Consider the following 24,341-nt stretch of genomic DNA (forward strand, 5'->3'; position numbering starts at 1 on the left):
TCCACTGGTTATCTTCTCTGCACAGCTAGCTTGTCTACCTCTCATCACAGCCCTGAACATACTGCTCAATAATATGTGCGGTCTGTGGAAGTAGATACAATTGAGTGCAGTGGTGCCCGTAAACCAGGTGGACCGGGTGCCCAGCAAAGGGGACTGTCTGGCGCCCCCTTCAATAGTCCGGAGTGATGCACCATGTGCGGTCACACACCCCTAGTGCCAGCCCTGCAGAGAGGGACGTAACAGTATCTTATCGGTGGAGGTCCTACATCCAGGACCCCTCCAGCTATTTGAAAAGGCAGATGGCCTAGGCGCAGCCAACCCCTTTGAAGTGAATAGGACTGAGCTATCATATCATGTAGGGATGAGCGAATCGACTTCGGATGAAACATACGAAGTTGATTTGCATAAAACTTTGTTCCAAGTGGTACCTTGGAACCGAACCCGAGTTCGGGAAATGTTTTTTTTACAGTACAAATTAATTTCTGAAGGTATTAGCCGTAGTCTCGCGAGACTTTGCAATAAATAACTTTGGCTCATCGGATCCAATACATTCTAATACTGTACAGAGCTCCTGCTCCGTACTGTATTAGAACAAAATTTTATGCAAATTGACTTTGGATGTTTCATCCGAAGTCGATTCGCTGATCCCTAATACCAAGCATAAACTGCTGTACAAAGTACGGTGCTGTGCCTGCAAGGTTGAGGATAGGATAGGATAGGTAATCAGTAAAGAACTGTCGGAAATACCCCTTTAAACACATTGCATTCAATGGCATGGCAGTTGTTCACCTATTTGTTTGGTGTCCAATGTGACTAAAGTAATGTCCCCTTAGTTCTCCCTGAGAGACTAGTAACTACTAAGCCTCAAGCCTCATTGAAGGCAATATAAATGTTTGAAGATCCATTATCAAGATCCCCATCTGATTTTGCTTCCTTTGTGTATCTGACCCAGATTTTTGTTGGATCTCCATTTCACCCCCTGCTTTTCCCCACCACATCTCTGTACTGTACTGCTGTGTACCTGTACTACACATACTGTATTGCCCTTTACATGAACTACATATAATATACTGTTCCTTACCTATATTACATGTGCTGAACTGCTCTCTATTTGAATAGCATGTACGGTACTGCTCTCTACCTGTGCTACTTATATTATACTACTATCTACCAATATTTCATGTGCTGTACAGTTCCTTACCTGTATTATATGTAATGTAATGTACTGCACTGCTCTCTAACTGTACTACATGCACTGTACTACTCTTTACCTGTGCTACAAATACTTTACTGCTCTTTACCTGAATTACATGTGCTATACTGCTCTCTTTCTAAATATTATGTACTGTACTGCTCTTTACCTCTGCAACATGTGCTGTACAGCTCCTTGGCTATATTGCATGTTTTGTACTGCTCTCTATCTGAATAACATGTACTGTACTGCTCTTTATTTGTGCTACCTATATTATACTGCTATCTACCAATACCTGCTCTCTAACTGTACTACACGCAGTGTACTATTTACCTGCATTACATATACTGTACTGCTCTTCACCTGAATTACATGGGCTGTACTTCTCTCTCTGAATAATGTATTGTACTGCTCTCTATCTGTACTACATGTACTTTACTGCTCTTTACCTGCGTTACATATACTGTACTGCTCTTTACCTGCTTTACATATACTGTACTGCTCTTTACCTGCTTTACATATACTGTACTGCTCTTTACCTGCGTTACATATACTGTACTGCTCTTTACCTGCTTTACATATACTGTACTGCTCTTCACCTGAATTACATGGGCTGTACTTCTCTCTCTGAATAATGTATTGTACTGCTCTCTATCTGTACTACATGTACTTTACTGCTCTTTACCTGCGTTACATATACTGTACTGCTCTTTACCTGCTTTACATATACTGTACTGCTCTATACCTGCGTTACATATACTGTACTGCTCTTTACCTGCATTACATATACTGTACTGCTCTTTACCTGCGTTACATATACTGTACTGCTCTTTACCTGCTTTACATATACTGTACTGCTCTTTACTCGAGCTGCAAATAATTTACTGCTGTCTTTCTGTAATATGTGCTCTTTACCTGAGTGAAACTGCAGTTTTTCACTCCAAGTTGGACAAGAGGAGGTCTTTTTTTCATGTATGTGATTTACGGTTTCCAGCAACTCTTTCTGAAGTTTATACAGTATGTAAAACATCACTTTATCTGTTTTAATAATTAGCATTCTTTTTTTAATATTTGTATTTTCTTTTCCATAGTTTTCAAGTCTACAGGGTCGCTGGTATCGACTTGATTTGATGGCTTTTATTACAGTGCTGTGGAAACCTATTATTTATGATCATATTAGAACTCCCTATGTTACGGCATATGTATTTCAGTGAATGTTTCCAAACAAATTCTACTGTTAGGCAAAAGGATTTTTATTTTGCATATGTTAAGCTGCCTATACACATTAGATTTATATCAGATGAACCTGTCCATTTTGGATGGATTGGCTGACCATAAAATGTTTATGGGGACCTCCTGACTCTCCCCTTTAGCAGATGTAGTAGAGAGAAGGGTCAGGCATGTTGGATTTGAAGTCAATATCTCCTAACAGATATTTAGGCACACTGTATAAAATGACCAAGGATAATAATTATGGATGCTTTCAGAACAATGCAAAAATAAGGATTTCAACTTTTTTTTTTATTATTTTTTACATAATATGGATATGGGAACAAAGTCCATTGTCATGACAGTTGAGATAACATTTGAGCTACTTGTGGAACAATATAGTTCACTAATCTACATACAACATCATACTTACATCCATGTGTGCTAAGATGGTTTGCTAAATATGTAATGTATTCCTTAGTGTCTGTTTTCTTCATCCTAAACAAAGGTTTTAATACATCAGATTATTAATATAAAACAGTAAAATGTTAAATATTCATGATAATATCAAGAATATCTGTACTGTGTATCATACGTTAAAAAATTTATAAACTACTAATCACAGTTGTAGGCAGCTCTTTCAAAATATTTAGTAGATTGTGTATTACTATGTTATTATTGGTTTTATTACCAATCAGAAGTGTTGAAAGGGCTCATCTTTAAGATTTCATTCCATGCACTTCCAGCTTCTAAAAAGCTTAAGGCTGGTTTCAGATGAGCAATCAGCAATGGGAAACCCATCCATGTCCAGAGACACTGATGAGTCCGTGTGTGGTCAGTTGATCCCACAGACCCATTCATATTGAATGTGAGTCTTGTGGGAAAACTGGACAAAGAGCAGATTGAAATTTTCTCTGCGCTGATGTATGGTTCATGGAGAAATTCGCCCCTGTGAGTGTACGAATTCAGGGGGTCATTTACAAAAAGATATACGCCACTTTTTGGCGTATATCTGTTGCAGATTGTGGCGCAAAGGTTATTTGCGCCGTAATCTGCAACCTTTCCCCACTTATGCATGGTCTAAAAAAGGGGGCATGGGCAAGCCTGTTTTAGGCGTAGAAAATAGTCTAGATCTACGCCAGCAAGGGAGCTGGCATAAATTTAGACAAGGCGGTGGATACACCAAAGGTATGTAATAGAGGCCAGTGCCGCTACATAAATTTGCACGTCCACAGCCAGCTAAAGAGGTATTAAGACCGGCATCTAAAAAGCTTAATAAATGACCCCTGAAAGAGTATCAAAATTAGGGTTATTCACTTTAGAAAAAAGATGACTGAGGGGAGATCTAATAACTATGTATAAATATATCAGGGGTCAGTACAGAGATCTATCCCATCATCTATTTATCCACAGGACTGTGACGAGGGGACATCCTCTGCGTCTGGAGGAAAGAAGGTTTGTACACAAACATAGAAAAGGATTCTTCACGGTAAGAGCAGTGAGACTATGGAACTCTCTGCCTGAGGAGGTGGTGATGGTGAACTCACTAAAAGAGTCTAAGAGGGGCCTGGATGTATTTCTGGAGTGTAATAATATTACAGGCTATAGCTACTAGAGAGGGGTCGTTGATCAAGGGAGTTATCTGATTGCCTGATTGGAGTCGGGAAGGAATTTTTTCCCCTACAGTGGGGAAAATTGGCTTCTACCTCACAGGTTTTTTTTTGCCTTCCTTTGGATCAACTTGCAGGATAACAGGCCGAACTGGATGGACAGATGTATTTTTTCAGCCTTATAAACTGTTACTATGTTACTATGTTAGATGTTCTAAACTTGGACAGCCCTCAGATGGCCAATCCGAGCATGGGCTGAGCTGTGACTAGGTCATGTGACTGATGAACGTGACATCTCATGGCCTAGTAATAGGCTTAAGGGGGTTGTCTCACCTCAGTAATCACCATTTAATGACTAATAGTCCTAGGGTGGTTTCTGTAATATAGATCCATTTCCCAATTTGCCTCTGTCACCTCTTATTCCTCTTTATAGTGCCCCAAATTCCATGCTCGCTTCTAGGGGTTACGGCCACTGCTGTAATGTTATCAGCGGTGGCCGCGCAGGCACACAGAAGCCGGCTGATCTGGTAGCCGGGTTTCACTGGGGCGAGCGCTCACATATTATTGTGCATGTGCAGTCACTCCCGGCCTGGCCACCTCGTCTGAGCTTTATTACAAGCTCATAGGAATAACAGCACGCACAAGCAAGGGGCAGGGTTGCATCCTACCTACCCTGCTCACCATGCCTTCACGCGCCCTGGCCCGATAGAAGTGAATGGGGCTTCAGTGAAAAACACATTGCATCTGGAAGCAAGTGCAGATGCAATGCGTTTTTCACTGATGGTTGCTAGATCTTTGTAAACCTTAAATTTTTTATGACGCGCGTGAAAAACGCATAAAAACGCATTGCACCCGCGCGGAAAAAACTGAACAACTGAACGCAATTGCAGACAAAACTGACTGGACTTGCTTGCAAAATGGTGCGAGTTTCACTGAACGCATCCGGAGCCAATCCGTCACGCTGGTGTGAAAGAGGCCTCAATAATAATATGTTGACTACCTGTAATAACTAATAGGAAGAATGTATGCATCACTGGACATTGCATGCCGGTATACCTAAATAGAGGTGTGCAGTAAGCTGCACCTTTATGCAGGGGATCAAGATGTATTAAGAAATTAATATGCACAGAATGTCGGACCTAAAAATGACATTATTAAAAGGTGGATAACTCCTTTCCATCTCTTGCATCTATACATATTTGCATATTTCGTTTTAATCAAATACGCTCGGTAGTACATAAACAGCAAAATATTCACAGCTCTTTGGAAATCCTCTAAGGATGCAAAGATGCACATCAGGAGTCTAATTAGCAGCATTTTCTGGATTCTGCACAAGGTCCTAAATATAATACTTACTGTTCTCGGAGTTCACTTAGAGCTCTCATCTCATCCGAAATGTGAGCCGCTGTTTGTTCATCTTTGGTCTCCTCCTCAGTTTTCTCAGGTGTACATGACTCAATAGTATCCATAATCATGTGCTGAAAGAGTTCCTGGATTTTCACACAGCAAAATAGCTGGAGGCAAAGAAACACTAATGTTTACAATTGTAAAAGCAACATATTAAAATTTACTTAATGGTAACAAAAATGTCTAATGTGTCCCATTTGGTCAGAACTACAAGAAAAAAATTATATCAACAGAACAATAACTAATCCAGACAGTGAGGAGCAGCTCTCAGGACAATTAAACAGGCAGTCGATGTTCCTTTCATGGAAGGTCTGCAGTATGCTCAGTGAATTCCTTTGTGGAAGCAGAAAAAAAAGGTAAATGATTGAACTAATTTAGGACCCAGTATTATAACAGCATGGATACACCAATATATAACTGAAATCCAATTATATCGCGGAATACTTGTTAGTTACACTGCTTATATCTTATTAAAATCATTTTCATATATGAGGAGTTTGTAACACCAAAACAATGAAGAATTAACTTAATCATAAGAATCTTTATTGGAATTTACAGAAAAATCACATATCATTTGTTGTGAATTATTTTAACACGAAAACAATTATAAAAGCTTAAAACCTGCAATTTATTTAAATCTTAGAATATCAGAATTTAAAGCATGAATGGAATGGGCGTTTACATTTCCCCCTTTCATCTGGATGTAATGGCCAGAAGGTGATAGGGACTACAGAAATAGTTAAGTGGGCTTTTCTGTGGTACCCATCCACAGTGGGCTTTTCTGTGGTACCCAAGTGAATGGGGCTTATGGAAACTGTAACACAATGTGCTTCGCTTCTCTACATCTCATTTATTAAGGAAATAGCATAGTTTCCCCAATCACTGTAACATCTATTCACTATTTCCATAGTTCACACCAGGCAGGACAAGGTCTGGAAGCTTCTTCTAGAGATCCAGAGGTGGGACCTAAATAAATTAAGCACATACTGCATACCCTCTGGATATACCATAATTATGTGAGATGTGAATACCGCTTTAATATAAAATTGCTCTGCTCTCAAGTGTAAATTGAAAAAAATGTGAAAACCTTTTTTAAAGGGGTTGCCCGGGTTCAGAGCTGAAACCGGACATATTCCCTTCTTCACCTAGGCAGCCCCTCTGAGTGGAGCATCGAAGCATTTCATGCTCAGATGCTCCCCCTTGCCCTGTGCTGTATTGTGCAGGGCAAGGGCTGTGTTTTTTTTTTTTTTTATACTGCTAGGTGGAGGGGTGGTAACCAGTTGGCGGTGTGTACCTGCACAGACTTACTCTATCCAATCAGTGCTGCCATTTTTAACCTGTGCAAGTACACATCGCCAACTGGTTACACCCCCAACTTGTTACCACCCCTATGTACCCTTACTGCAGACTGCCAGAAATTCATTAATAACTTCAGGTAGAAATGATAAAGGAATGGCACAACAGAGTGCCATAAGAATAGATGCTCCACAATTGTTATTACATGGGGAATGCATGTAGCTATTATAACAGGCATGTCAGAAGTGGTGAAAGGTCCTCTTTAAGTAGCCGTACAACACAAATCCAGAACATGGCTGAAGTATCGGACTGGGGTTCTTTGGGCTCACCAGAGAGACTAATATGGAGGGCCCACCATTAGTCTATAAATGAGAGCATCCACTCTAATTTTATTTAATTAAAAGTAGACATTAGGGGTAACTAATTGGCTCTGTAGTCAGCTCAAAGTTGAATAGTTGCCTGTGAACCTCAGAAAGCCCTAGGGCAGTGATGGCTAACCTCCAGCACTTCAGCTGTGGTGAAGATACAACTCTCAAGATGCACACTTGCTTGGCTGCTCTCAGAACTCCATAGAAATGAATGGAGCATGCTGGTAGTCGTAGTTTCACCACAGCTGGAGTGCCGGAGCTTAGCCATCACTGCCCTAGGGGTACCTTGTTATGTAAGAGCCTAGGACCTCTGGAAGATACTCTGGTACTCTGGGGGGGGGGGGGCAGTCTGACACTGTATAGCCAGGGCCGTCTTTAATATTGATTGGACCCTGGGCAAAAATTTACTTGGGCCCCCTGGATTCCGCCTTCCCACACCTTAGCAGGCAATCACGCCCTCCATCACAAGACACACACAAAAAATCCACACACCTGGTAGAGTACAGTGAATGACTGTAAATACTTCCAGTTCTGAAGACTCCAGCGGCTCAGGATCAGTGCTCTGGGCAGCTGGGCTCAGGCTGGAAGTGGGCACCGCTCTGCAGGAAGGAGACCAGGGCTCGGCTCACCCTAGTGTTACAGTGCACCCCAGCACCCCACAGTATGCAGTATAGCACCCTGTAGTATACAGCAACCCACAGTATGCAGTATAGCACCCTATAGTATAAAGCACCACACAGTATGCAGTTTAGCACCCCACACTATACAGTACCCCACAGTATATAGTAGAGCAGTATAGCACCCAACAGTATACAGTACCCCACAGTATATAGCAGTCCACAGTATACAGCACCTCACAGTATACAACACCTCACTGTATACAGCACCCCAAACTATACACGATACAGTCCCCCACACTATACAGTACAGCAGTATAGCACTCCACACTATACCGCACCCACAGTATACAGTATACAGACCCCCACAGTATACAGTATACAGACCCCCACAGTATACAGTACAGCAGTATAGCCCCCCACACTATACAGGCCCCCCCATTATACAGGCCCCCCACACTATACAGGCCCCCCACACTATACAGCCCCCCCCACACTATACAGGCCCACCCACAGTATACAGGCCCCCACACAGTATACAGCCCCCACACAGTATACAGGCCCCCACACAGTATACAGCCCCCACAGTATACAGCCCCCACAGTATACAGCCCCCCCACACCATACAGGGCCCCCCACAGTATACAGGCCCCCTCACAGTATACAGGCCCCCACACAGTATACAACCCCCACACAGTATACAACCCCCACACAGTATACAGCCCCCCCCTCTCCTCCTCAGGTAAACCAGAAAGAGCCCCTCCCGAGAATGTCCCAAACTGCGGATGGAACCCATATGCACCAAAGAATGGTGACTTATCAGAAGATTCCTGACGACGGTTGTTCAGAGCAAACTCAGCAAGAGGGAGAAATGAACACCAATCCTTCTGGTTCTCTGCCACAAAACAGCGCAAATATGTCTCCAGATTCTGATTGAGGCGCTCAGTCTGACCATTCGACTGCGGGTGAAAAGCAGAAGAGAAGGACAGCCAAACCCCCAGGCGAGAACAGAAAGCCTTCCAGAACCTGGACACAAACTGCGTGCCTCTATCGGAAACAATATCAGAGGGAATGCCGTGCAATTTAACAATATGGTCGACAAAAGCTTGCGCCAACGTTTTAGCATTGGGTAAACCAGGGAAAGGTACGAAATGAGCCATCTTGCTAAAACGGTCCACCACCACCAGGATCACCGACTTCCCCGAGGAACGAGGAAGATCCGTGATAAAGTCCATGGACAGGTGTGTCCAAGGACGGGAAGGTATGGGTAACGGGAGAAGGGAACCTGAAGGCCGAGAACGAGGGACCTTAGCGCGAGCGCACGTCTCACAAGCAGCCACAAAACCCTCCACCGACTTACGAAGAGCCGGCCACCAGAATCTCCGAGCAATGAGATCTACAGTGGCTCTACTCCCGGTGTGACCAGCAAGAACCGTATCATGATGCTCCTTAAAGAGTTTGTGACGTAGCTCAGGAGGCACGAACAACTTCCCAGAAGGACAACGGGCAGGTGCCTCAGTCTGGGCAGCCTGGACCTCGGCCTCCAAATCGGAATATAGAGCAGAAACAACTACCCCCTCCGCCAAAATGGGACCCGGGTCCTCGGAGTTTCCTCCTCCCGGAAAACAGCGAGAGAGAGCATCAGCCTTCACATTTTTTATCCCAGGTCGGAATGTAACAACAAAATTGAATCTGGAGAAGAACAGAGACCATCTGGCCTGTCTCGGATTCATACGCCTGGCCGACTCCAAGTATGTCAGATTCTTATGGTCGGTAAAAACGGTGATAGGGTGCCTGGCGACCTCCAACCAATGGCGCCATTCCTCGAAAGCCAACTTGATGGCCAACAACTCCCTATCTCCCACATCATAGTTTCTCTCTGCCGGGGAGAGTTTTTTAGAGAAAAAGGCACAGGGTCGCCATTTGGCAGGAGAAGGGCCCTGGGACAAAACCGCACCCACACCCACCTCGGAAGCATCCACCTCAACAATAAAAGGTAAGGAAACATCGGGATGCACCAAGACGGGAGCAGACGCAAAACTCTCTTTAATCTTAGAAAAGGCTTCAAGCGCCTCCTCCGACCAAGAGGAAAAATCCGCCCCCTTTTTTGTCATGTCAGTAAGGGGTTTGACAACAGAGGAATAATTCAAAATGAACTTTCTGTAATAGTTCGCAAAACCCAGAAAGCGCATCAATGCCTTCTGATTCTCAGGAAGCTCCCACTCAAGTACAGCACGGTCCTTCTCCGGATCCATGCGAAAACCAGAAGCAGAGAGGAGAAAACCCAGAAATTGAATCTCCGATACCATAAAAAGACATTTCTCCAGCCTGGCGTACAATTTATTTTCCCCCAGAATCTGCAGAACCTGAAAAAGATGATCCTGATGGGTCTGAACATCAGGGGAAAAAATCTAAATATCATCAAGATACACCAATACAAATTTCCCCATTAAATGGTAGAAAATACCAGGGCCGCTGATAGAAATCATGGGGCCCCGTACAGCATACATGACGGGGCCCCCTTCAGCTCCACCCCCTGATCCCTCCTTCAGCCACACCCCTGGCCCCGCCCTTGGCCCCTCCCCAGACGCCGCCTTGAAACAACATGCAGATTTGTCTACAAGTGATATTTATTTTTCTCCAGCCAGTTATAAGTTTTATTATCCAAAAAAACATAAGTAATGTGGATGACACTTATGGGGGGATCTGTGGATGACACTTATGGGGGGATCTGTGGATGACACTTATGGGGGGGGGTCTGTGGATGACACTTATGGGGGGTCGTCTGTGAATGGCGCTGTTATGGAGGGGATCTGTGAATGGCACTGTTATGGAGGGGATCTGTGAATGGCACTTTTATGGAGGGGATCTGTGGATGGCACTGTTATGGAGGGGATCTGTGGATGGCACTGTTATGGAGGGGATCTGTGGATGGCACTGTTATGGAGGGGATCTGTGGATGGCACTGTTATGGAGGGGATCTGTGGATGGCACTGTTATGGAGGGGATCTGTGGATGGCACTGTTATGGAGAGGATCTGTGGATGGCACTGTTATGGAGGGGATCTGTGGATGGCACTGTTATGGGGGGATCTGTGGATGGCACTGTTATAGAGGGGGATCTGTGGATGACACATACCGTATATAGCATCTTATGCTATGTGTCATCCACAGATACCCCTCCATAACAGTGCCATTCACAGATACCCTCCATAACAGTGCCATCCACAGATCCCCCCCATAACAGTCATCCACAGATCCCCCCATAACAGTGTCATCCACAGATCCCCCCATAACAGTGTCATCCACAGATCCCCCCCATAACAGTGTCATCCACAGATCCCCCTCCATAATGGTGCCATCCACAGATCCCCCCCATAAGTGTCATCCACAGACCCCCCGGCCCCCCCCATAAGTGTCATCCACATGACAGACCCCCCCCCCCCATAACAGTGCCATCCACGGATCCCCCGCCCTCCCTATAACAGTGCCGTCATGACGTCATCCATATAGATCCCCCCCCCGCCACTCACAGTAGTATACATTAATAAATCGGTGCAGCCGTGCAGGCTGCAGACAGTAACTTTAATTTTAGCACAGGCACAGCGCTCATCTCTTTACTAAAATACTACCTTACATTCAGCTCCTGCCTCCTCCCTCCACCCTCCAGCCTCCAGTAACAAGTGCGGGCGGCAGCGCTCACTCACTGACGTCACGCGCCTGCGCCGCCTAGTGGGAGGAGCAGGCGTGTGACGTCAGTGAGTGAGCGCCGCCCCCACACTGCCTGCTGTTACTGGAGCCAGCCCACTGACAGCAAAAAAATTAAAATAGCTCGGGAGTCGGCAGCCCGGGCCCCCCTGCCAGCCGGGCCCGGTACAACTGGGCCAGCTGTACTGGCCTATCAGCGGCCCTGGAAAATGCTATTAACAAAATGCTGAAAGACGGCCGGAGCATTCATCAGGCCGAAAGGCATAACGAGATTCTCGAAATGCCCGTTAGGGGTATTAAAGGCCGTTTTCCATTCATCCCCCTCTCTGACCCTGACCAGGTTGTACGCGCCTCTCAAATCCAATTTGGAAAACACCTTGGCCCCAACAATTTGGTTGAAGAGGTCCGGGATCAGAGGAAGGGGATAGGGATCGCGAATCGTGATACGGTTCAGCTCCCTAAAATCTAGGCAAGGTCTCAGAGAGCCATCTTTTTTTTTTAACAAAAAAAAAAACACGCGGCCACAGGTGACTTTGAGGGACGAATATGCCCCTTCTCGAGACTCTCGGAGATATAAGTTCGCATTGCGATTCTTTCCGGTTGTGAGAGATTGTAGAGGCGTGCTTTTGGCAGCTTGGCGCCGGGAATGAGGTTAATGGGACAGTCAAACTCCCGGTGAGGAGGTAGCTCCTGAGCACCGCTCTCGGAAAACACGTCCGAGAAATCAGAGAGAAATGATGGCACAGTTTTAGTAGACACCTCTGCAAAAGTCGCTGTGAGACAATTCTCTCTACAAAAGTCACTCCACTCATTTATTTGCCTTACTTGCCAATCAATAGTGGGGTTATGTCTAGTGAGCCAGGGTAACCCCAAAACTAGAGGAGAAGGCAATCCGTTAAGGACAAAACAAGATATATCCTCCACATGAGTGTCACCTACAGCTAGCCGGATATTGTGAACAATGCCCTTCAGAGATCTCTGTGAGAGTAGAGCAGAGTCAATAGCAAAAACAGGTATATCCTTTTCTAATGTGCAAACCTGAAAACCATGCATGGCTACAAATTGAGTGTCAATAAGATTGACGGCTGCTCCACTATCGACAAAAATCTCACAAGAAATGACTTTGCTCTCTAGCGCCACCCTGGCAGACAGGAGAAAACGGGAACTGCAGGTCAGAGGAAAAGCATCAATTCCTACATCAACTTTGCCCAAAGTAGCAGATGAAGCAGAATTTGATGATTTACCTTTTGAGGTTTTTCTCTTATTATCGCTCTTAGTACAGTTCAAGAATCTCCTAGACGGACAAACATTTGCCAAATGACCTATGCCCCCACAACAAAAACACACCATACTCTGAGGACTAAATCCTCTTTTATCAGGGGCAAGTCGACCTAGCTGCATGGGCTCCTCCTCAGAGGGGAGCGAGACAGGATGAGGCCCCTGCACACTGAATGAGTCCGCACCACTGCCCCTAGACTGACAATGGCTGGACAGAGAGGTCTCGTTTCTTTCTCTTAGACGCCTGTCAAGGCGTACCGCCAATGACATGGCAGACTCTAAGGACGTTGGTCTTTCATGGAAAGCAAACACATCTTTCAATCTCTCTGAGAGACCATGACAGAACTGACTCCGGAGTGCAGCATCATTCCAACCCGAATCAGCTGCCCATCTCCGAAATTCAGAACAATAAAGCTCCGCAGACAGTTTGTTCTGGCATAAAACACGTAAGTTAGATTCGGCCAGAGCAACACGATCCGGGTCATCATAAATCTGCCCCAGGGCCACAAAAAATCTTTCCACGGATCGAAGGGAGGGATCCCCTGATGGCAGCGAAAAAGCCCAAGTCTGAGCATTACCCCTGAGCAGGGAGATGACAATCCTCACCCTCTGCTCCTCCTTACCAGAGGAGTGGGGACACAAGCAAAAATGGAGTTTGCATGCCTCTCTGAAGCGAACAAAATTCTCACTGCCCCCGGAGAACGTTTCCGGAAGTGAGACCTTTAGCTCGCAACAGACTCCATTAGCCGGAGCAGAGCCCAAATGCTTGAAGCTGAGTCATAGATTGACGGAGATCCGCTACCTCCAAAGAAAGACCCTGCATGCGGTCAACCAGGCCAGAAAGCGGATCCATGTCAAAAAAGGACGGTTTTGGTGGATTATAATGTCATGGCTGTATGTGAGCAACAATAGTATACACAGTAAAAGAGCTACTGACCGGACCCAAACTAGGGAGGATAAAGGGTGACCCCTGTCAGACCCTCAAAGCTCTCCCTATGCTGCTAAAGCACATGCCCGGATCCAAATGGCGGAACGAGGCATGCCCACGTACCTAAGAGTGATGACCACTGTAACCCCTACAATAGTGGAAGGGGCACGGCCACCGGTGCCCTACTCAGTATATGGAGGGAACCGTGGCCACCTCAGATCCAGTCAGAAAATAATCAGGTACACAACAATGTCTGTACACTTAGCTGAAGGTGTTGCAGCCGCAGAGAAGACGGATCCAAGGACAGCTGGCAAAATCCGGAGTGCTAGCTGCAGCAGAACACAGGTCCAGTGAACTGATAGCTACAAGTGAAGATACTAAAGCAAGAGCTACAACTGAAATGAGAACTATAATCCACGCCCTACAATAGGAGGAGGGGTGATATAAAGAGAGGGAAATCAAACGCATGAGGAACAGCTGGGAGGAAGGAAACCAAAAGTAAACAGAGCAGTGAGAACTCCTCCCAGCTCTAGTAGTGACATCATCACAGGGGTGGAGAAACAGAGCTGTGAGAACATCCCAAAGCTCTGGTAGTGACACCCATATGTGGTGGTAAACTGCTGTGGGGCATATGGCAGGACTCAGAAAGGAAGGAGTGCCATATGGCTTTTGCAGCGCAGATTTTGATGGATAGGTTTATGGGTGCCATTGGTTTTTATTTTTTAAGTGACTTATGTGGGGGCTCATTTTTTGTGGGATGAGGTGACAGCTTGATTGGTACCATTTTGGGGTACATAAGACGTTTTGATCGCTTGGTATTAAACTTTTTGTGAGGCGAGGTGAAAAAAATGACTATTTTGGCATAGTTTTAATTTTTTTTTATACAGCATTCACCTGAGGGGGCATATAATGTGATATTTTTATAGCGCAAGTTGTTATGAACGCGGTGATACCTAATATGTCTATCATTTTTATTTCATTTTATTTTACACAGTAAAATCATTTTTGAACAGAATAAAATCTTGTTTTTGTGTTGCCATTTTCTAAGAGCCCTATTTTCTTTTATTTTTTTGGGTGATTGTCTGAAGTAGGGGCTCATATTTTGCGGGATGAGATGACGGTTTGATTGGTACAATGTTGGGGTATATAAGACTTTTTGATCACTTGGTATTACACTTTGTGTGAGGCAAGGTGACTAGTAATGGGTTTTTTTACACAGTTTTTATTCTTCTTTTTTTTTTTACGGCGTTTACCTGATAGGGTGGATAATGTGATATTTGTATAGAGCCAGTAGATACGAACGCGACGATACCTATATGACAAATACACAATATTATATGATACACTTACACTACATTATGGATTTTCTAAATTTCACAAGGTCTCTCCAAAATGAGCTCTCTTTCTTTAATAAACTATGTATTTGTCTTTTTATGATAGAACTTGGAGCTGATAGAAGTGCTGAGACAAAGGTGACATGAACAGCATTAGCAATTGGCTGCTAGTACAATACCCTAATTTGGGTTAGATTAGTAATAATTCCTGAAGCCACCAGGATCCAGAGTTATCTTGTGCCATGTGTCATGTGTTGTGTCGTATGTGAATATGTTTGCATTTCTGCTCCAACCTGAATAGTGACTGCTCCAACACCTGTGTGTCAGCAAGCAAAAATCTGTCCTGCAAAATGTGTTTTCTGTGATGGACTAAAGACTGTGAAATGGACTTAATGGTGTGAGTGGCACCGAATAAAGGTACAAGCACAGTCAAGTGAGATCCTAGCAGATAACCGTAAGGAGCCTCAAAGGAACAGCGTGAGCTTGCATAATGGTGGTGATCACAAGTGCATTAAAGAGGACCTTTCACCGCTCCTGACATGTATTTTTTAATAGCTTCATGCATTCCCCATGTAATAACAATTCTGGAGCCTCTAGTCTTATGGCTCTATGTTGTGCCATTGCTTTATTATTTCTACTAGAAGTTATGAATGAATTGCTATTAGCCTTCAGGAGGGTACAGAGGGGAGGTAACAAGTTGGGGGTGTACCTGCACAGACTCTGTTCTATCCAATCAGTGCTGCCATTTTCAGACTGTGCAGGGACACCCCCCCAACTGGTTACCACCCCTCTGTACCCTTACTGCAGACAGCTAGCAATTATTCTTAACTTCTAGTAGAAATAATAGAGGAATGCGACAGCATACAGACATAAGAATAGATGCTCCAGAATTGTTAGCACGTGGGGAATGTATAAAGCTATTAAAATAGACATGTCAGGAGTGGTGAAAGGTCCTCTTTAAAGAGCAGAGTGTGTGGACTTTGTTGTGTTGAATATAAAACTTGTTTGTGTGGTGCGAGGTCTTATAAAGTGGCTAATGGGGAAAATAATACATTGAAGTGTCTGTGAATAATATTAATACGTGCAAATTTAACTTCACAGGACAGAAATTATATTGATGGTTGTCAGGTTAAGTCTGTCTCAGTAATTCTTATCATTTCCAACAGTAAAGGTATCAGCCCAACCCAAAATATCAGTGCAACCCCATTACAACAAACGCTCATGTCAAGTTATCATTATGGATTACATTTATGTTTTTAGAGGGCTCATTCCTCTACGAGTTTTTTGCCCTCTTGTGGGGGAATCTGTAAGAAATACAGGTTTTGGCAATAATATATGCATTATATTGCATTATATTTTATAGATTATGAGGGATTTATTTGTGTGAATCAGAGACAGGTAGGTGACTGTACGTGTCTATACTTCATTAGTATGTATCTAGCTCAGGGGCGTAACTACCATAGTGGCAAACCATGCAACTGCTACGGGCCCAGCGCAAAAGGGGGATTATCTCCTCTTCTACTTGGGGTGAAAACTTGGTCAGGACTCTACCCTCTAAATAAAACAACTTTTAGCAAATGGAAAAATGTCCCAAGGGTCATTGAAAAGGGTTTAGGCAGAAATCCTTCTGTCCGGTGTGGGGAGCCCGGTTTGATCCTTGCTCTGGGGCCCTTACTTCTCTATATACGCCACTGATCTAGCTCCTTTTTGTCTTACTCTGATTCTCACATATAAAGGTCCTGGAATATCCTGTATCTCTTACATATGCTGATTGGTAGAGAACAAAAGGGGTCCTAAAATTCTAAGATAACAGGTTCTGGGCAGGCCTACAGACTTTCAGATAACTGATATGGGGCGTTGGCAAGGATAGGGGTTGAGAGCTTTCAAGGAATAAAAGATCCATGCTTTGGGGTATATGGGGGGGGGGAAGCTGGAGGAGGAGGCTGGGAGGAAGAGAGGACTGGAGGCCCATGTGTGGTTACTATAAATTGTAAAGAATTTTAATGTTGAGTTAAAGTAGCATGTTGTGTACTGGAAATTGTGTACTGGAAATTGCTAGTAATTATAATTATTGTTATGTGTGTATGTCTCTCTCTATGTAATATTTATTTCTTTTTGTTCCACTGTAACTCATATATACTCATCAATAATACTGTAATATCAATTTTCCACACTATACAATATATATTTTTTTATACGTTCATTCTTGTGTCTCATTTATTGCATCCAACCTTGAATCAGAGGGTGTATTGTATATAGTATACATTTAATATATATTTATATATAGTAATTTCTTACACTGGTGTTCTTTGCCTAATCCAAAGGCTCGAACATTGGTGAAGAAATCTTGAAATTTCCATAAGAAGAACCCACGATAATACCAGTACTACATTAACTAAAACTAAAGAAGTGATCTTATTATGCTCATTATCTTATCCATCCAAGTGCTTTGTTTCCATAGCAATTCAGCGGAGAAGAGCCTAGTAGAAATGCCAGGCTTCAAATGAACATTACTGATATATGGTGTCATGTATTCAAATGACAGAGAATGTTGAAATACAAAGGATGACTAATTACAAGACAGACATGGAGAGGTAGCAGCAGATAATGGGAATCACAATAGGTACTGACTAATCAATATATTGCTTTTATTATAGACTTCAGGTTAACCTCAAGTGACTTATGACAAGAGAAAGCACCTTCCCCTATGGGAGAGTGTTTGAGCTTAAAGGGGTTGTCTCATCATCGACAATGGGGGCATATCGCTAGGATATGCCCCCATTGTCTTATAGGTGCGGGTCCCACCGCTGGGACCTGCACCTATATAGAGATCGGAGCCCCGCAAGGTGTTGGCTGGAGGACTCCGGTCTAGCCACCACCAAGCTGGCTCCCCATATAAGTGAAATAGAGCATACCGTGCATGAGCGCCCCCCGCTCCCATTTATTTCTATGGGGCCAACGAATGGAGGGCGGCTGCGCATGCGTAGTGCACCCTCCTTCACTTGCGGGGCTCCGTTCTCGATATAGGTGCGGGTCAGAGAGGTGGGACCCACACCTATAAGACAATGGGGGAATATCCTAGCGATATGCCCCCATTGTCCCTGATGTGACAACCCCTTTAAGGTTTTCTAGCTTGCTAGATACCAGTGAAGGTGTGCTATTCTGTTTTGGTCCATATTGACCATTAAAGAGTTTTAATCTGGTCATACATGTTCAATGACAGCAGTTCGAGGACAAAAGATCTTTCTGGGAACAAAGAACTTTCTTCTGACTGCTGGATGAAATTTTTAACATGGCCGACTTCTTTTCAGATGATAGTGGCCTGTCATCGGTTGGATAAAACCAACCAGTTTTCTGGTGTTAAATTTCACACAATGAATGATTGTTTTGGTTGAAATTGTTAGTTTTTATCAACTTTAGATTACTTTAGACTATGTGTATGAGTACCTTAAAATGCTGTCACAAGCAGAAAGACCCAGTCTACACAGCAGTAGAGACTCTTGTCATCTATAACAAAGGTGCTGTGATGACTGTGACCTAGGACACAGTAAATATCAAATCTAAAGGCTGAACTGAATAAAAAGGTCACCTTGGCCAACACCCATCTACTATAACTCTTACTTTGCTGCCGGGTTCTGAAGCAAGTTGCTCAATGGTTGGAAATGGTTTATTTGGCAAGTGACAGAATTCACAACTTGAGATGGTAACTTCCATTTGTCTTAGAGGAACATCTTCACAACTCTGTGGAAGCTAGAACAGAGAAAACACATAAACATATGATAAACACAAATACATACATTCAGCGCGATGCCTGATGCAGATGTGAATAAAGACTAACAACAACTACACGGTGTATAATTTCTCTAATCTTCTTTCCTTGGAAACGATCATAATTTTCATGGTAAGTTTTCATCCATTCTTTCATAAGATCAATTTCAATACATTAAATGGAAGATCGCCGCAGCTTTTACTACTTGGAAGCCTCACCAATCGCTAGAGTGTTAATGCAGTGAGGAGGAGTTTTAGTGGTGGTCACACATATACACTCACCTAAAGAATTATTAGGAACACCATACTAATACGGTGTTGGACCCCCATTTGCCTTCAGAACTGCCTTAATTCTACGTGGCATTGATTCAACAAGGTGCTGATAGCATTCTTTAGAAATGTTGGCCCATATTGATAGGATAGCATCCTGCAGTTGATGGAGATTTCAGGGATGCACATCCAGGGCACTAAGCTCCCGTTCCACCACATCCCAAAGATGCTCTATTGGGTTGAGATCTGGTGACTGTGGGGGCCATTTTAGTACAGTGAACTCATTGTCATGTTCAAAAAACCAATTTGAAATGATTCGAGCGTTGTGACATGGTGCATTATCCTGCTGGAAGTAGCCATCAGAGGATGGATACATGTTCTCATTCTGTTTACGCCAAATTCGGACTCTACCATTTGAATGTCTCAACAGAAATCGAGACTCATCAGATCAGGCAACATTTTTCCAGTCTTCAACAGTCCAATTTTGGTGAGCTCGTGCAAATTGTAGCCTCTTTTTCCTATTTGTAGTGGAGATGAGTGGTACCCGGTGGGGTCTTCTGCTGTTGTAGCCCATCCGCCTCAAGGTTGTGCGTGTTGTGGCTTCACAAATGCTTTGCTGCATACCTCGGTTGTAACGAGTGGTTATTTCAGTCAACGTTGCTCTTCTATCAGCTTGAATCAGTCGGCCCATTCTCCTCTGACCTCTAGCATCCACAAGGCATTTTTGCCCACAGGACTGCCGCATACTGGATGTTTTTCCCTTTTCACACCATTCTTTGTAAACCCTAGAAATGGTTGTGCGTGAAAATCCCAGTAACTGAGCAGATTGTGAAATACTCAGACCGGCCCATCTGGCACCAACAACCATGCCACGCTCAAAATTGCTTAAATCACCTTACTTTCCCATTCTGACATTCAGTTTGGAGTTCAGGAGATTGTCTTGACCAGGACCACCCCCCTAAATGCATTGAAGCAACTGCCATGTGATTGGTTGACTAGATAATTGCATTAATGAGAAATAGAACAGGTGTTCCTAATAATTCTTTAGGTGAGTGTACATTGCTATGGCATTCAATGTCTGGGGGCCAATGGAAACAGATAAACACTCTTAAATATAATGCTATAATTGCTATTGTATAAATGCTATTATGAGTCATTATTTTTTAGGATTTTATTTGACATTACATATTTTTACATTTGCAAAATGATGTAAAGTAGTATAATGTAATTTTACATTTGTATTTCACTTTTTAAAGGGCTTCTGTCACCCCCCAACCCCCAATTTTCAGTTTTTGACTTATTATATTTGTTACTGTAAGCAGATTCCATATATGCCCCTCTTACCTCGGGCTGTGCAGTAATTACAGTAAAAAACATACTTTTATTATATGTAAATTTCTTCACTACCAGCAAGTTGGGCGGACTTGCAGATTCCATATATGCCCCTCTTACCTCGGGCTGTGCAGTAATTACAGTAAAAAACATACTTTTATTATATGTAAATTTCTTCACTACCAGCAAGTTGGGCGGACTTGCTGGTAGCCGCCGCATCCTCTGTTTGAAAAAACGCCCCCTCCTCTACTTGATTGACAGGGCCAGCGAGCGCTCTCCTCCTCTCGCTGGCCCTGCCTGCAGCCTCAAATCCTGCACCTGCGCCGTACCGGTAGTCATTCGGCGCAGGCGCTCTGAGAGAAGGACGCTCGCTTGGCCGCTCCTTTCTCGGTGCACCTGCGCCGATGATGTCAGCCCTACACCTGGAAGAAAGGTCTTCTCTTCCGGGTGTAGGGCTGACGTCATCGGCGCAGGTGCACTGAGGAAGGAGCGGCCGTCCTTCTCTCAGAGCGCCTGCGCCGAATGACGACCGGTACAGCGCAGGCGCGGGATTTGAGGCTGCAGGCAGGGCCAGCGAGAGGAGGAGAGCGCTTGCTGGCCCTGTCAATCAAGTGGAGGAGGGGGAGTTTTTTCAAACAGAGGATGCGGCGGCTACCAACAAGTCCGCCCGACTTGCTGGTAGTGAAGAAATTTACATATAATAAAAGTATGTTTTTTACTGTAAATACTGCACAGCCCGAGGTAAGAGGGGCATATATGGAATCTGCTTACAGTAACAAATATAATAAGTCAAAAACTGAAAATTGGGGGTTGGGGGGTGACAGAAGCCCTTTAAGGGCATCTGTCAGCAGATTTGTACCTATGAAACTGGCTGACCTGTTACATGTGCACTTGGCAGCTGAAGGCACCTGTGTTGGTCCCATGTTCATATGTGCCCGCATTGCTGATAAAAATTGTTTTAATATATGCAAATGAGCCTCTAGGAGCAACGGGGGCATTGCCATTACACCTAGAGACTCTGCTCTCTCTGCAACTGCTGCACCCTCTGCACTTTAATTGACAGGGCCAAGTGTGATGACATTTACACTTCCTGCTCTGTCAATCAGACAAAGTGCAGAGAGTGCAGCAGTTGTAGAGAGAGCAGAGCCTCTAGGTTAATGGCAATGCCCCCGTTGCTCCTAGAGGCTAATTTGCATATATTAAAACATAATTTTTCTCAGCAATGCGGGCACATATGAACATGGCACCAACACAGATGCCTTCAGCTGCCAAGTGCACATGTAACAGGACAGCCAGTGTCATAGGTACAAATCTGCTGATAGAGGGCATTTAACTATTGTAATGAAAAGGCCCTTTAATATGTTGTGAGGAGAAACGCATTGTTATCTGTTATAAATTAATGTCCTAGTTGGCAGAACTAGGAAAAGTAAACTCATCAAGGCTACACCCTACTTTTTGTGACAATAGGGGCATATTCATGTTTGTGAATCATAGACATGTACTGTGCATGTTTTCCACAGACAGCGCAAGTATCCATTGGTTTTATTAGGTTTATTCACACAACCTTGTGTGGGTCAGTGGAAAAACAACAGGAGCATGCAGTGATTTGGTCTATAGTCATGTCAATATACTCTAAAAGTGGCAGCAGAGTGATTGGCTTCATCGCCATATCAGCATGGCTTCATGAGGGATCGGTCATGTCAAACTAATTTAGTTTCTATGAGGAGGTAAGTTCTAGACTTGACCGTGGCAAATCAATGGATGTCGTATATCTGGACTTCTCCAAAGCATATGACACTGTACCACATAAAAGGTTAGTATATAAAATGAGAATGCTCGGACTGGGAGAAAACGTCTGTATGTGGGTAAGTAACTGGTTCAATTATAGAAAACAGAGGGTGGTTATTAGTGGTACACACTCAGATTGGGTCACTGTCACTAGTGGAGTACCTCAGAGGTCAGTATTGGGACCTATTCTCTTCAATATATTTATTAATGATCTTGTAGAAGGCTTGCACAATAAGATATCAGTTTTCGCAGATGACTGTGTAAAGTAATTTACACTGAAGAGGACAGTATACTACTACAGAGGGATCTGGATAGATTACAGGCTTGGCCAGAGAAGTGGCAGATGAGGTTTAACACTGACAAATGTAAGGTTATGCACATGGGAAGGAATAATGCAAGTCACCCGTACATACTAAATGGTAAAACACTGTGTAACACTGACATGGAAAAGGATCTAGGAATTTAAGTGAATAGCAAACGCTCTTTCACACCTGCGTTCTTTTCTTCCGGCATAGAGTTCCGTCGTCGGGGATCTATGCCGGAAGAATCCTGATCAGTTTTATCCTAATGCATTCTGAATGGAGAGAAATCCGTTCAGGATGCATCAGGATGTCTTCAGTTCCGGAACGGAACGTTTTTTGGCCGGAGAAAATACTGCAGCATGCTGCGCTTTTTGCTCCGGCCAAAAATCCTGACGACTTGCTGCAAGGCCGGATCCGGAATTAATGCCCATTGAAAGGCATTGATCCGGATCCGGCCTTAAGCTAAACGTCGTTTTGGCGCGTTACCGGATCCGACATTTAGCTTTTTCAGAGTGGTTACCATGGCTGCCGGGACGCTAAAGTCCTGGCAGCCATGGTAAAGTGTAGTGGGGAGCGGGGGAGCAGTATACTTACCGTCCGTGCGGCTCCCCGGGCGCTCCAGAGTGACGTCAGGGCGCCCCAAGCGCATGGATCACGTGATCACATGGATCACGTCATCCATGCGCATGGGGCGCTCTGACGTCATTCTGGAGCGCCCCGGGAGCCGCACAGACTGTAAGTATACCGCTCCCCCGCTCCCCGCTCCTACTATGGCAACCAGGACTTTAATAGCATCCTGGGTGCCATAGTAACACTGAACGCATTTTGAAGACGGCTCCGTCTTCAAATGCTTTCAGTACACTTGCGTTTTTCCGGATCCGGCGGGCACCTCCGGCAACGGAAGTGCACGCCGGATCCCAACAACGCAAGTGTGAAAGAGGCCTTAGCTGTAAAAACCAGTGTCAGGCAGCTGCTGCCAAGGTCAATAAGATAATGGGTTCCATCAAAAGGGACACAGATGCCCGTGGTGAGAACATATTCCTACTACTTTACAAATCGCTAGTCAGACCACAGATAGAGTACTGTGTACAGTTTTGGGCTCCTGTGAACAAGGCAGACATAGCAGAGCTGGAGAGGGTTCAGAGGAGGGCAACTAAAGTAATAACTGGAATGGGGCAACTACAGTACCCTGAAAGATTATCAACATTAGAGTTATTCACTTTAGAAAAAAGACGACTGAGGGGAGATCTAATAATTATGTATAAATATATCAGGGGTCAGTACAGAGATCTCTCCCATCATCTATTTATCCCCAGGACTGTGACTGTGATTGTGACTGTGACGAGGGGACATCCTCTGCGTCTGGAGGAAAGAAGGTTTGTACACAAATATAGAAAAGGATTCTTTACTGTAAGAGCAGTGAGACTATGAAACTCTCTGCCTGAGGAGGTGGTGATGGTGAGTACAATAAAGGAATTCAAGAGGGGTCTGGATGTATTTCTGGAGTGTAATAATATTACAGGCTATAGCTACTAGAGAGGGGTTGTTGATCCAGGGAGTTATTCTGATTGCCTGATTGGAGTTGGGAAATAATTTTTACCCCTAAAGTGAGGAAAATTGGCTTCTACCTCACAAGTTTTTTTTTGCCTTCCTCTGGATCAACTTTGTTATACATCCTATTAGAGAAAAATGCCTTTTTCTCTTTGTAGCAGCATTCTTCCTACCCTCTCCATAGACTTCTGTGGGCAGCAAGTGTGTCTCTGTATCTTCTTTTTCACTGCAGCTCACTCCTCCACCCCTCTCCCCTCTCCCCTCTCCATAGTAGTCTCTCGGCAGCATATACTGTAATTTGATTGAGGATGGGAGAAAGAAGCATTTTTTTTTTTATAAGATGAATTACAGTTTTTTTTTTATATTCACTTCTACTACTGATTT

The 24,341-nt window shown here is 44.1% G+C and overlaps 1 protein-coding gene across 1 annotated transcript in view; it reads right to left on the reverse strand.

The window, feature by feature from the left end:
* Positions 1–24,341, reverse strand: part of ERICH6B (glutamate rich 6B) — a 300,307-nt gene that overhangs the window by 112,597 nt on the left and 163,369 nt on the right. The window contains exons 5-7 of the mRNA XM_040425440.1: positions 18,568–18,696; positions 5,368–5,525; positions 2,835–2,899 (exon numbers count right to left, since the gene is read on the reverse strand). Coding sequence (XP_040281374.1) covers positions 2,835–2,899; positions 5,368–5,525; positions 18,568–18,696 — 352 coding nt within the window. The remainder of the gene's footprint in view (positions 1–2,834; positions 2,900–5,367; positions 5,526–18,567; positions 18,697–24,341) is intronic.

Source organism: Bufo bufo, chromosome 3 (genome assembly GCF_905171765.1).
Source record: "Bufo bufo chromosome 3, aBufBuf1.1, whole genome shotgun sequence".
Classification (NCBI taxonomy): Eukaryota; Metazoa; Chordata; class Amphibia; order Anura; family Bufonidae; genus Bufo; species Bufo bufo.